The sequence below is a fragment of the Amphibalanus amphitrite genome, unplaced genomic scaffold, assembly GCF_019059575.1.
Source record: "Amphibalanus amphitrite isolate SeventyFive unplaced genomic scaffold, NRLGWU_Aamphi_draft 000116F_arrow, whole genome shotgun sequence".
NCBI lineage: Eukaryota > Metazoa > Arthropoda > Thecostraca > Balanomorpha > Balanidae > Amphibalanus > Amphibalanus amphitrite.
The window spans coordinates 745447-757705 of record NW_024881611.1 but is presented as its reverse complement, the minus strand read 5'-3'; the positions used below and the strand labels follow the sequence as shown (position 1 = coordinate 757705).

General features: G+C 51.5%; 1 protein-coding gene across 2 annotated transcripts in view; it reads right to left on the bottom strand.

Annotated features, from left to right (window-relative positions):
- LOC122381231 (ras-like protein family member 10B) overlaps window positions 1-12259 on the bottom strand; it is a 38269-nt gene continuing 26010 nt past the window's right edge. Inside the window, exons 2-3 of one of the 2 annotated variants that reach the window (XM_043365176.1) lie at window positions 9462-9575; window positions 1-898 (exon numbers count right to left, since the gene is read on the bottom strand). In XM_043365176.1, coding sequence (XP_043221111.1) covers window positions 320-898; window positions 9462-9524 — 642 coding nt within the window. In that variant the 5' untranslated portion in view covers window positions 9525-9575 and the 3' untranslated portion in view covers window positions 1-319. The remainder of the gene's footprint in view (window positions 899-9461; window positions 9576-12259) is intronic. The other variant, XM_043365177.1, reaches the window with a different exon arrangement.

Sequence of the window (12259 nt, the reverse complement as noted above, 5' to 3'; positions counted from 1 at the left end):
TCACAGGTTGACGTATATTGGAAGGGCGACAGAGGCGGACACTCGCAGCGAGCTCGGTCGGCCGTCTCGCGGCGGCGCCGGTGAAAGACTGGGCTGGGCCGCGGCGGCCGGCGCGCCCCCGTGGTGCCACCCGCTCCCGCCGGAGGCACTCCACTCCTTATTGCCCCGCGGTGCGCGCCGCCCCCACCGCTGCGCGCCGCGGTTTGCACTTGCTCGCCTTGTACACGGTACGTCGTCACACTAGCACCATCTCACTCGCGGCCAACAGTGATAAAAAAGGGCTGGTGGCTGGCAGTCCGCGGCACGGCTCCGGCACCGGCTACTGGATGGCGCAGTGTCCGCAGAGTCCGCCGTCGGCGGCCGAGCGCGCCGCGGCCGCGCTCGTCTCGGTGGCCGGCGCCAGCTCTTCCTGACGGAGCGCATCCAGCGCCATTGTCAGCTCGCGGAACACCTGCAGCACGCGGTAGTTGAACTTGGCCGAACACTCGACGTACGGCCACTTCCACTGTTTGCGCACGGTGGCCGAAAAGTCTCGGCAGTCGCGCGTGTCGCGCGCCGCCACCCGGTCCCGCTTGTTGCCCACCACGATGACTGGCACGCGCTGCATGTCGCGCGACTCGAGCATCTGCTCGCGGATAGCGCGGATGTAGCGGAACGAGTCGGCGCACGTGAGGTCGAACACGAGCAGGTATGCGGCGGCGCTGCGCAGTCCGAGCGCGCGGCACTGGCTCCACTCCTGGTCGGCGCCGGCCGGGAAGCGGCGCACGCCCGACACGTCGTGCAGCCGGAACGCGAACAGTCGGCTGTTCAGCAGCACGGCCGGGAAGTAGGTGTGCCGCGGACAGCCGTCCGAGAGCGAGCAGGCCGGCCGGCCGGGCGCCGCGCTCTGCACGAACTGCTGCAACACCGAGCACATACCGGGCGTCAGCCGGACGGACCGGAGCGAGACAGTGGGAAGCGGGGCGTGCACAGAGACTACGGTGGGATGCTCGAAGGTGGCAATGCCTTGCAAAGGGGTAGCTGTAAGGGAGTAGTAGTCTGTACAGGAACGACGTCGAAGAGCACAATCGGCCCCCGCCGAAGTTAGTTGGTAGCACTGCTGCTCCACGGCGTACATTTCCTACCAGCCCATAGGGTTTACATGTTAAATGACCTGTTTTCGGCGAGCGATATCTCGGTCAACCTTTGAAAGAATCAATGGTTCTTAGTCTCAAATGATAGATCGATGAATTTTCTTTCGACAATTCCTCTACCATTTTTCACGAAACCCAGCCGATCTTCTACGGCGTACAGGGTAAAGATTTCTCTGCACGCCAGCACCCGCGATCCGCCTCTCCGATCGTCGGCGCGCGGTCCTCGGTAGCGCAGTCGGTAGCGTATCGGGCTACGGATCCGAGGGTCGTGAGTTCGAATCCTGGGAGCGCCGAGTGATTTTGGCTAGAATTGAATGATGTAGATTCTTGAATGTTTGCATAATCAATTATTAATAGCTAATTGAATGTATCTACCCACTAATCGGCCCCTAAAACCTGTTATTTAAGAAGTTTAAGAAATGAATGTCACGTGCGCGCCACGACTGCCAACCATAAGCGCTACCATCAGGGCGTATTTTAAGGGATTTTCACTGGGTCGGCAATCACAATTAGGGGCGGCATTTTGCACTCATAGGGGCGGCACTTGGCATCTGAGGGGGCGGCATACCTACTGATATTTAATGACCAAAAAAGACACGTTCGACGGTTCTTTTATAACTCTTCCTAAGTAATGATTTCAGATTCAACCTAAGCTCAGCGGTATTACGTTTATTTTTCCGGGATATAGTATTTCTCTCATCATAATGCGATAAATGAACTATAATTTGACCTAACAAAAAATAATTTTAAAATTTTACCTGAGGTAAACATGTTACATACCAGTCGATTCGTATCGTCAAGCTTAAAATATTCACGGCGTTTTATGGCTCTATCTAGAACAGTGGTCGGCAGGTCGCACGAGTGTGCCCACTTTATGGGCGCTGGACGGGGCCATTACCCCCACTTGTCATACCCCATTGCTTACACAGCAAGGGTCGCTGATATTCGGCCATATCCTTTGACGCCTCTATTTTTCTGCATAGGTATAAATAAAATGCAACACAATTAACTCTCTTTTTTATGGAGAGGGAGAGCGTGTGGAGTAAGGATTAACTCATACATTTTTTATTTATTAGTTACTCGCGTAATGAACAGCGTATTGCAACGATACATTCATCCCTCCCCCCCCCCCAGGTTAATGTTAATGTTATACCTACCTACTCAAACATTTTCGTGACCCCAGTGACATTGTCATTGAGTTTTTGAAATTTGAATGACCTTCACTCGGTAACTTTCTCTCCGGCTCGGCCGGCGGACAAAACGCAAGCGAAGACAGTGCGGGGAGTCCGGTGCTCTACCAACAGAGCCACGGAACAGGCAAATGCTCACCATAGATATACCGACTGAACGATCCCTTTATAACTTCAGCGATTGATAAGACAAACAGTGTGTAACTGTATATATAACCCTCGCCGGCACAGGCCATTTTGAGTCCTTCGACGGCACAAGGTTGGTTGGTACGACCCCTCGCGTTTGGCCCCTGATGGAGCTAGAGCTTCGCAGGAAAAAACGAGCGTGTTGCCCGTCACGAGAGGAAGCCAATGATACCCAATTTCAAGGTCCTAGGTCATCGGTTGACCTTCCAGGTCAGGTCAATGACCCAAAAATCGGGAATATCGGGACCTGTTTGAAAGTCGTAAATTGTGGCTGCTAAGGGGTTTTCCGGGGTGCTGATCACAAATATCGTGTTAGTTTTGATCACAGATGATGTCGTTAAGCGTTTAGACCAGGTCGGGTCAGGTCAGGTCAGGTCAGGTCAGGTCAACCGGTAGGGGTCGTACCGGGTATTCGTAGTGTAGTACCTGTCATCCGCCTCTGACAGCTTCGTAACATGTTACGAAGGCACCAAAACTACTTCGTAAATATTTAAATGGTTGCTAAATTCGAATTCCGCTCCAAAAACTAGCCTAAAAACATGTAAAACTCGAAAAAGTAAACCGAGGTCACCAAAGGTCAATGACCTGACCTAACCTTCAGGTGACCTTGACACCCACCCTAATGCATGGGAGCAACATCAAATCACATGTTTGAACGTTTGAAACCACGAAAAGCTTGCAAACGCGCGGTTAATGCGAGCCGACATACGCCGAATCTTGATTTCGGCCAAACATGGTCACGGAAAAGAGGTCACAGGTAAAAGGTCATTGAAGTCAGGGTCATAAAATTTGCAGGGTAGGTGTAAAATTGATCAATACGAGGGTACTGAAAGTTTCGTTGCAATCGGCCGCTTTTTACGCGAGTTATTCGCGATAAACCTTAGGGGGGTTGCATCAATCGGCGAGGGTTAAATGTAAGTCTCGAAATTGCGATGTCTCTGACCAAATGTAAGGACAATTTTGCGACCCTTCCATTAGGTAGGTAAAAGGAAATGGGAGAAAATCAGGGCATGTGTCTCTTTTTATAGGTAGACAAATGTCAAAGTTAACGAATTTAAACATCAGAAAACAATTAACCCTCGCCGGACCTATTGGTTTTCTACATACGCGCCGGCCGAGGGGGGGGGGGGCGGGTACGACCCCCCCCCCTCGCCGTTTCGCCCCTGGTGGAGCTAGCGCGTCGCGGAAAAAACGAGCGTGTGCGCCGTTACGAGACGCAGAGATTGGTACCCGATTTTAAGGTCCTAGGTCAACCGGTGACCTCTGAGGTCAGGTCAAGTGCCCCAAGGTACGGATCAGTTTTTGGTGAATAACTTCGCAAAAAACGGCCGCAGAGCGCCGATTTTGGCAGCATCGTGTTCGTCTCGCTCAGGCGCGTCGAATGATATACTTTTTGTCCGGGTCAGGTCAACTTGGGGTGTTGACCTCAGGTCAAGGTCAGGTCAGCACCCCCAGGTCACGAAGTTGGTCGAAAGGGGTCATGTCGCATATCATTCGATTCTGTAGGTCTTCCTGAGTCCATTGGTGGCTTTCCCGACTCGCTAGCTCAATTTGATCAAGAGTTATTGACGAAAAACTAATATGACCTTGATGACGTCATAAATGACGTCACGCAAGGTCAACATTGCAAAAGTGACGCATCTTACCTTGCAAGGAGTGCATAAAATCACGATTCTGTGTGCTTGAGATAGTTGGAGATCGTTCCCGGCGCCAGAATAGCAGTTTTCATTTTTCCCCATTGACTTATAATGGTGAGGTCACGAAAATGACCTGACCTCATATGACCTTTAGGAAAAATCCGAGATATACAAGTTGTGGGACTCATAATGGATACTAGATCCTGCAAGTTTCATTTCCCTGTGACATCTCCTCTGGCAGTGAGGGCGTTGCGAAGTTGCGACATCTGAAGACCGTGCAGAGGTTCACTTATGACGTCATAGGTCAGTGACCTGACCTGACCCAAAAATGCGGTTGGTGTCAAAAGATGCGGCTTGGATCAAAGGTCAGGTATGCCAAGTTTCAGCTCTCTATCGCCAGCGTGTTCGGAGCTATCGCGAAAAAACCCTATGGGGGGGGGGCGGCACCCGCCCCCCCCCTCGGCCGGCGAGGGTTAAAAATGACACACTTAATCGGAAAATTGCCACCCACGACCCCTCGTTATGTCCTTGAGGTCATGTCAGGTCATCGTAGGCCTCCAGCAGTTTTTTCCAATAACTTCTGATAGAGACATGCGACATGCCTGAGCGATGAAAACACCTTACATAGATGATTTCAGTTTGACGATACAAATCGACTGATATGCAACATGACCTTTACCAGCCAGGTCATGACCTGGACCTGAGCTCAAATTTCCCAAATGACGTTTGAATGTCAAATTATAGTTCATTCGACGCAACTCGACGAGAGGAGCACAGTACTGAAAAACCAATGTCATAACTTTCGTGAGTCAATAATTATTACAGTAAAAAGGTTCTTCATTAAAACAGCTCAGTAGAGGGGCGCAGGGGGTCCACTGTCCCCTCCAACCCTCCCCGGCCCGGCACGGGTTAAACAAGTTGTGCTCTGTAGGTTAAGCCGTTGATGTTAGGTCAAGTCTGAGGACTTCATAGGAACGTTGAAGAGCTATCGAATGCGCTTTTTCGCGGTGCTGTAGTTCTATTCTTCCCCGAGTTATGCGCCAGTTTGTCAATAAATGTTGAAACAGACAACATTTCACCCACATTTCACCTTTGATGACCTCTGGTCACCTGATATTTGACATTTGACTTGACCTAACCAAAGCACGGTTAACCAACTAACCCAAGCAGTTTTTGACACTCTTTCGAATACCGCTTACCGCGTGTCGCTACGTGGCCCAAGTAGCCAAGTTATAGGGGTCGGGAGGGGGGTTTAAACAAACTCAGCCCGGCGCCGGTTAAGGGAAGGCACTATCATTTTGGGGGCGCTGCAGATATGCTAAGGGACGACAGCATCATTTTGATTTTTGAGGCGCGCCACCAATTTTTTTAGGGCCACCGACACTGTGAGGAGCGCAATTATGTCTTTGAGCGTTGCGGGGTGGCACCATTACATTGAAGGGCGCCATGTGAGCAGTGATGTGGGGCAAAATGACAATGAGGAGCGCCTCCGAGAAGAAAGAGAAGCCAACATTACTCGGGGGGGGGCAACATCACTTTTATTTTGAGGACGCCACCCACATTGTAAGGGGCGGCACTGTAACTTTAATGACCGCCATGGATACTTTAAGGGGGCGGCTCCATCATATGGAGGGGTGCTACAGATCGTTAATGGGCGGCAATAGGTATGATATTTAGGGACTCCGATACTTCGAAGGGCGCCACCGTTTGTTTGAGGGTGACATCATCACTTTGAGGGCCACCACCGATACTGTTCGGGGCGCCACCGACACTATAAGGGGCGCCACCGACACTGCCAGGAGCACTTTGACCGGCGTTACTATCACATATGGGCGCCGTGAGCACATTGGGGGGCGGCACCATGACGTGGAGGGGCGTTACGGAAGGTTTGAGGGGCGGCAACATGACATGGAGGAGCGCCTCCGACACTTCGAGGGACACCAGCATTTCTTTGAGAGGCGGCACCTTGACTTTTGAGGAGACACCACCGACACTGTAAGGGGCGGCACCATCACTTTGAGGGGCGCCACGGATGGTTTGAGAAGCGGTACCATTATGTATATGGAGGGGCGCTACAGAAAGTTAGAGGGCGGCAACATTGTATTGATGAGTTCCTCCAAAACTTTGAAGGGCGCCACTGACACTGTAAGGGGCGGCACCAGCACTTTTAGGGGCGGCAGCATCATTTTGAGGGGTGCCACGGACTCGTTGACAGGAGACACCATCACATTTAGGGGCGCCACTGGCACTTTGTGGGAGGCACCATCACATTGAGGGGCGCCACCGATACTGAAAGGGGCGGCATCATCTTCTTGAGGGGCGGCATTATCTGCTTGAGGGGCAGCTCCATCACAATGAGGGGCTATGTGGATACCTAGAGGGGCGGCACCATTATATTGGTGGGTTCCTCTGACACTTCGAAGGGCGTCACTGACACTATAAGGGGCGGCACTAACACTTTAAGGGGCGGCAGCATCATTTTGAGGGGCGCCACCAACTCGTTGGCGGGCAGCACCATCACATTCAGGGGCGGCATCATCTGCTTGAGGGGCGGCTCCATCACAATGAGGGGCTATGTGGATATCTAGAGGGGCGGCACCATTACATATATTGGTGGGTTCCTCCGACACTTCGAAGGGCGTCACTGACACTATAAGGGGCGGCGCCAACACTTTAAGGGGCGGCAGCATCATTTTGAGGGGCGCCATCGACTCGTTGGCGGGCAGCACCATCACATTCAGGGGCGCCACCGGCACTTTGAGGGCGGCACCATCACATTGAGGGGCGCCACCGATACTGAAAGGGGCGGCATCATCTTCTTGAGGGGCGGTATCATCACATTGAGGGGCTCCACAGATGCTTAAAAGGGCGGCACCATTACATTGAGTGGGACTACTAACAGATTTAGGGGCGGCACTGTCACATTGAGTTGTGGGATCATCACTTTCTATAGACGGCTGCTTCACTTTAAGAGGCGGCATTATCATTTCGGAGGGCAGCAGCCTCACTATGAATGACGGCACCTAGCCTGCATGTGCGTGCTGCATCCTAGAGGGGGCGGCAACTGGGTCGGCAAACGGCTGTCACTGGGTCGGCATTCTCCGTGACTGGGTCGGCAATTGCCGACCCAGTTAACATGTTAAAATACGCCCTGGCTACCATATTCTAGTTTGAACTAACTTTTTGCTAGTCCCGACCACATATAGTAGGTTTTCTAGTAGTTATACTAGAAATTCCTACCAAAGTTCGTCCTACCCTTCACTCAATATACCCTGAGCACAATGGCTTTCGAGAGGTGGACAAGGATGCAAGTGATGTTACAAAGGCAATCTCGGTATAACCTTGCTTTTCTTTAGCTTTTTGCGCTTGGCCTGAGCTCTGCTCAAGTGAGCTGTGAGTGGTTTGTGTTATACCTAGTACCTACACATTCAATCTACGCAAAAATTTGCTGATCCTTTGGCGCCAGCGTTAATGGTGCTGCCTATAGTTTTGCACACCATGCCACTGGGAAATCTACGGCTGATTTCACTGTCGGAACAGCGCCCGTGCAGTGGCCGACCACGCCAATTCCCAGCTTTATAACGACCGCCGGGACCCGGTTTTATTACGCAATTTTGTCGGAAAATGGCCATTTCAACTGGTGACGTGACGTTGCATACGGCAGCTTTGATCAGTGGCGCCGGTGTAAATGACGGTGCCGCCATCAGTCGGATCTCAGGGGTGGGACAGCAGAGCACCCTGCGGCACACCGACAGGACAATCCATCTCACGACGGAGCTCTGTCTGGATGGAATAATTAATGGGCCGCTCCCGTGAACTATTTAATATTTCCCTTTCCAGTTAACGAGCTGGTGCTGGGGGATCACGCTGTAAAGGTCAGGTCAGATCGCGGGGGTCACAATTCATCGGGGTCCCGCGACATCCAGATATGTCGCCCTATATCACTGGTTACGAGCCCCCTGATAAATTCGTCCCGCGACAGAAGTCGTGCCGCTGGCTCCCGTATATGTTACAAGTTACGGTGTGTAGGTGGTAAGTGTGCATTTCTTTGTCGCAAATTCATATCGAGGTAAAAATGTCTATCCCGACATGGTATACCTACATGTCCATATCAGATCCGTGTCCTGTTGTTGAGATTTTGCCAGCAATTGTATTATGGTGACAATTTGCTTGGCGTTTATGTCAAAATTAGTGATTAGTTGTAATAGTAGGCGTGTATCATCAAAGGGGTTTTAATTCCAACTTGCTTGATGTCTTGCTACATAAAACTATGCGCCAATTTTCGCTGGCTTGATTAATTCATAAATAAACTATGAGATCAGAATCCATTCAACTTTCAGTCTCCACCTTTGCAGACTGAGCTGTATAAAGTGCTTCCAGAGCTGTCCCCAAGCAAACTAAGAGTTTTCTTGTTTCACGGAACCTCAGAATGTCACGATTCACATGCCGCTGGTCGCGTTTCTCGGATGAGGCCGGGTGATGCATGTCCCGGTCATAACCGGTGGCCCATTTATCGTACACGCGTCTCCCGGGGCGCTCCCTGCCTGGCCGCGGCGCCGCTCCCTGGCCGCGGCGCCGCCCCGTGCCCGCCGGCCGCCTGGCCGCGGCGCCGGCCCGTGCCCGCCGGCCACTCTGAGTTATGCGGCGGACGTCGTGGCGAGAAATGAACCAACTTGTCAGCTGGCCTGTGGGCGGCACTGCGAGCGGCCGGACTGGAGCGGCGCGGTGCGGAGCCGCCGCCGCGCCGCGGGGTAATAAATGCTGCGCCCCGTGGCTCGATCGAACCAACATGAGTGTTCTTTTTGTGCTACTTGGATGTTTCGATAAGATGCTCAGAGATCACCTATCACCGACTTTTCACCGACACCGACCGACAGCCTACACTTTGCTGTAATCGACAAACGAAGAGCCCAACTAAGACAAGAATAGTGCAATGCTGCGATTTATCACAACGTTACTAAACAAACCGTTAAGTTCGCTTTTGTTCTCTCCTGGGTTCAGAGCCTCTTGAATACCAGTGACCATTCCAATGTAAATAAAACTAAACTGCATCACTTCCTGACGCAAGCTCTTTGAAGTGTCCGGGTCTGAAATGAAGTTGAGCAGTGATTGTATTGATGATCGGGCTAACTTTTTGACACCCTTATTCCGGGTCCATTGTCTGGCGAGCTGCTATCACACGCTCCATCTGGGGAGCGTGCCGAGCCATCGTCTGTGACGTCACCGCCATTGAGATTCTCCGCTCGGCCGGTCAGCTCGGCATTGTGGCGCGGTCTGTTCAGCTGGGGCGGCCGCCGGGCGCGGTGTGGTCTTACCTTGACCAGGGTCGACTTGCCGACCTGCGGCGCGCCGATGACGACGACCCGGATGACCTCCATGTGACGCGGCCAGCCTCAGACCTGCCGCTCATCTCGGAGCGGCTGGGCCCTCTGCCAACCGAGACAGAGACACGTCACACACTGGACGATATAACGGACAGAGACAGGCGTCACATACTGGACGACATAACGGACAGACGCCACACACTGGAGATTCTATAACGGACAGACGTTACACACTGGATGCTAACTGACAGACGTCACACACTGGGCTCTTTGCGAACCGAGACATAGGCAGACGTCACACACTGGACGCTATAACGGACAGCCCTCTGCCAACCGAGACAGAGACAGGCGTCACACAATGGAGGAACTGTAACCGAGACAGAGACAGAGACGGACGTCCCACACTGGGGACTCCAAAACGGGCAGAGGCAGACGCCACACACTGGGCCCTCTGCGAACCGAGACAGAGACAGATGTCATACACTGGGGACTCGACAACGGACAGAGACAGACGTCAAACACTGGGGACTCTATAAAGGGCAGAGACCAGACGTCAGGCACGAAACAATCGACAGTTTACAACGGACAGATGCAGACGTCAGAAACTGTATAAGAGGCAGATGTCACACACTGAGCCCTCTGCAGTCAAACGGACAGAAACGGATGCTATAGAACCCACTCACAGTCAGCAGTCAGTTTGATTTGTTTTCAAAGTGTTGCATCGGGCTAACATGTGACAGACAATAGTGCAGCAGAAGACAAGACATCGAATTTGGGCGACATTTGACAAACTGCTCGCTCTTTATACTTTAAATAAAATATTCCGTAGACATCTGAGTGATCTCACATTTTGTTAACGCTTAAATAGGCTTCCACCCACTTTTTGTCTAAAACTTTTGGTCGCAGTTTCCAAGACGTACCTACGCTAAACTTAGTCTTAGATTTATGCTGTGCGTTTTAGCACGTCGATTGTGTTCTTCGTCGTTGAATGTAAAGGAAAACGATTCATAGACTTAAAAAAAAACTGAACACTGAAACAATTCGCAATGGTTGGGAAATAAGTTCTCCTAGTTCTTAACTAAGTTCTCAGCTCACTCAGGCTTCAATTCAGAGCTGTGCTCTGTAATTCAACATCAACTCTGCTTGCCACCGTGGGTCCGCCTGCTAGTTTCCCACCAGCGTGGACTCTAAAACCTGCGACGCACGCCAAACATTTTAATAACCAGCGAAATCCAATCAACTGGCTTAAACTGCTCAAATGTGTGAAAGCGTTATTCGGCAGCGCGGCGGAAATTCAATCAGCTGTTTGACGTCGGTACGGCGCTGCTGAGGGGTAAGCCGGGGAGGGGAGCTAGGAGTGGGCCCCGCTCAAATTAAATATCGGGGCGGTCCCGTGCATAGAAAGCTACGAGCATTATGATGTAAAATCGGCCATTGATTTCCGTTTCGGCGGGAGATTTTCATTACAACAGATAGGGACAAGGTAAGATAAGTTAGATAATTGAGCACCGCATCAATAAAGTTGTTCAATTACTATTTTTCACAAGTTGAAGTGATCACATCGTTTTGACTATCCGATATACCGGCAGTGTGTCTGTGTGTGCAGCAGCGTCAGCGTAACGGCACTGCTGGGCGCTCGCGGCGCGGCGGTCCTCACTCGCGCCGCCTCACAAACCTGCAAGGTAGGCTGTACCGCAAGGCTCCCACGCTCGGCGGAACCGACTAGGCGCGTCCGCGACAGCTGGGATGCAGGCTGCCTGAAGAGGTGTGATTGTTTTGCACACAATTCTGATTAGCTTTTTAAACAGCTACACAAGACAAATGCTTACATACGTGGTGCACTCCAGAAGTTTTGAGACTTTTTCAGTAGAGACAGTTGTCTGTTTCAGAGAAGCATGAAACTTGTATGACTCTCGAAATGGAACCTCCCGAGTCCAATGCACCTGCTTTAGCGCTCCTGTCACTGTCTGAAGGCCTGCTGATAGGCCTTCAAAGTGAAGGTGCCCAGGGCCTCTGTCACAGCCTCACTCATCTCCTCCACATCCTCCGAAAGACGCCCCTGAGCTTCCCTGTCAGTCTGTGGAACATCCAGAAGCCACGGGGGCCAGATCAGGACAGTGGGAAGGTTACGGACGGTTTTGACGCACATCTGTGTCAGATAGTTCGTCTCCATGGTGGACTTGTGGGTGTGGCGCTGTCCTGGTGCAGGAGCCCCTGGCCACAGTTGAAGAGTTCCGATCTCTTGCGGCGAAATCTCTTTCTCAACTCCCTCAGAACCTTCACGAATCATTCCTTGTTGACCATCTGGCCGTTTATAGGGGACCCAGGTTATGAAGTTTTTGCCTTTTTGTTCTAAGTAAGGGATTAATTTGAGCTTCCCAGTGGACCTGCGCCGCTGTCTTTATTGGGTCTGAAGGAGTCAGTGTGTTTTCATTGGACCTTCTGTCTCTTGGTCTCATGATGGTAAAAATACATCCAGCTTTCGTCTCAAGTCACTTTAGAGTCAATTTGCTATGTTTCTCGGGCATTTTTTGCCAAGCTAATCCCAAAATTTTATTGCACAGCGACCCTCCAAGTTGTCTTCACATGAACAACCTGACTGTGCTCTACACTGGTCACTGTGACAAGCCGCGTGCGACTTGCCATGTTCAGGGTGACACCGTTGCCGTCTTTTGCAACGTAGAAAAACAAAATTACGCAAGTACGTTTATAACAACTGTGGTAAGGACTTGTGAGAACAACAAGTATCTAGCACTGTTCATATGGGTTTTACGAGGCCAGTCTCAAAA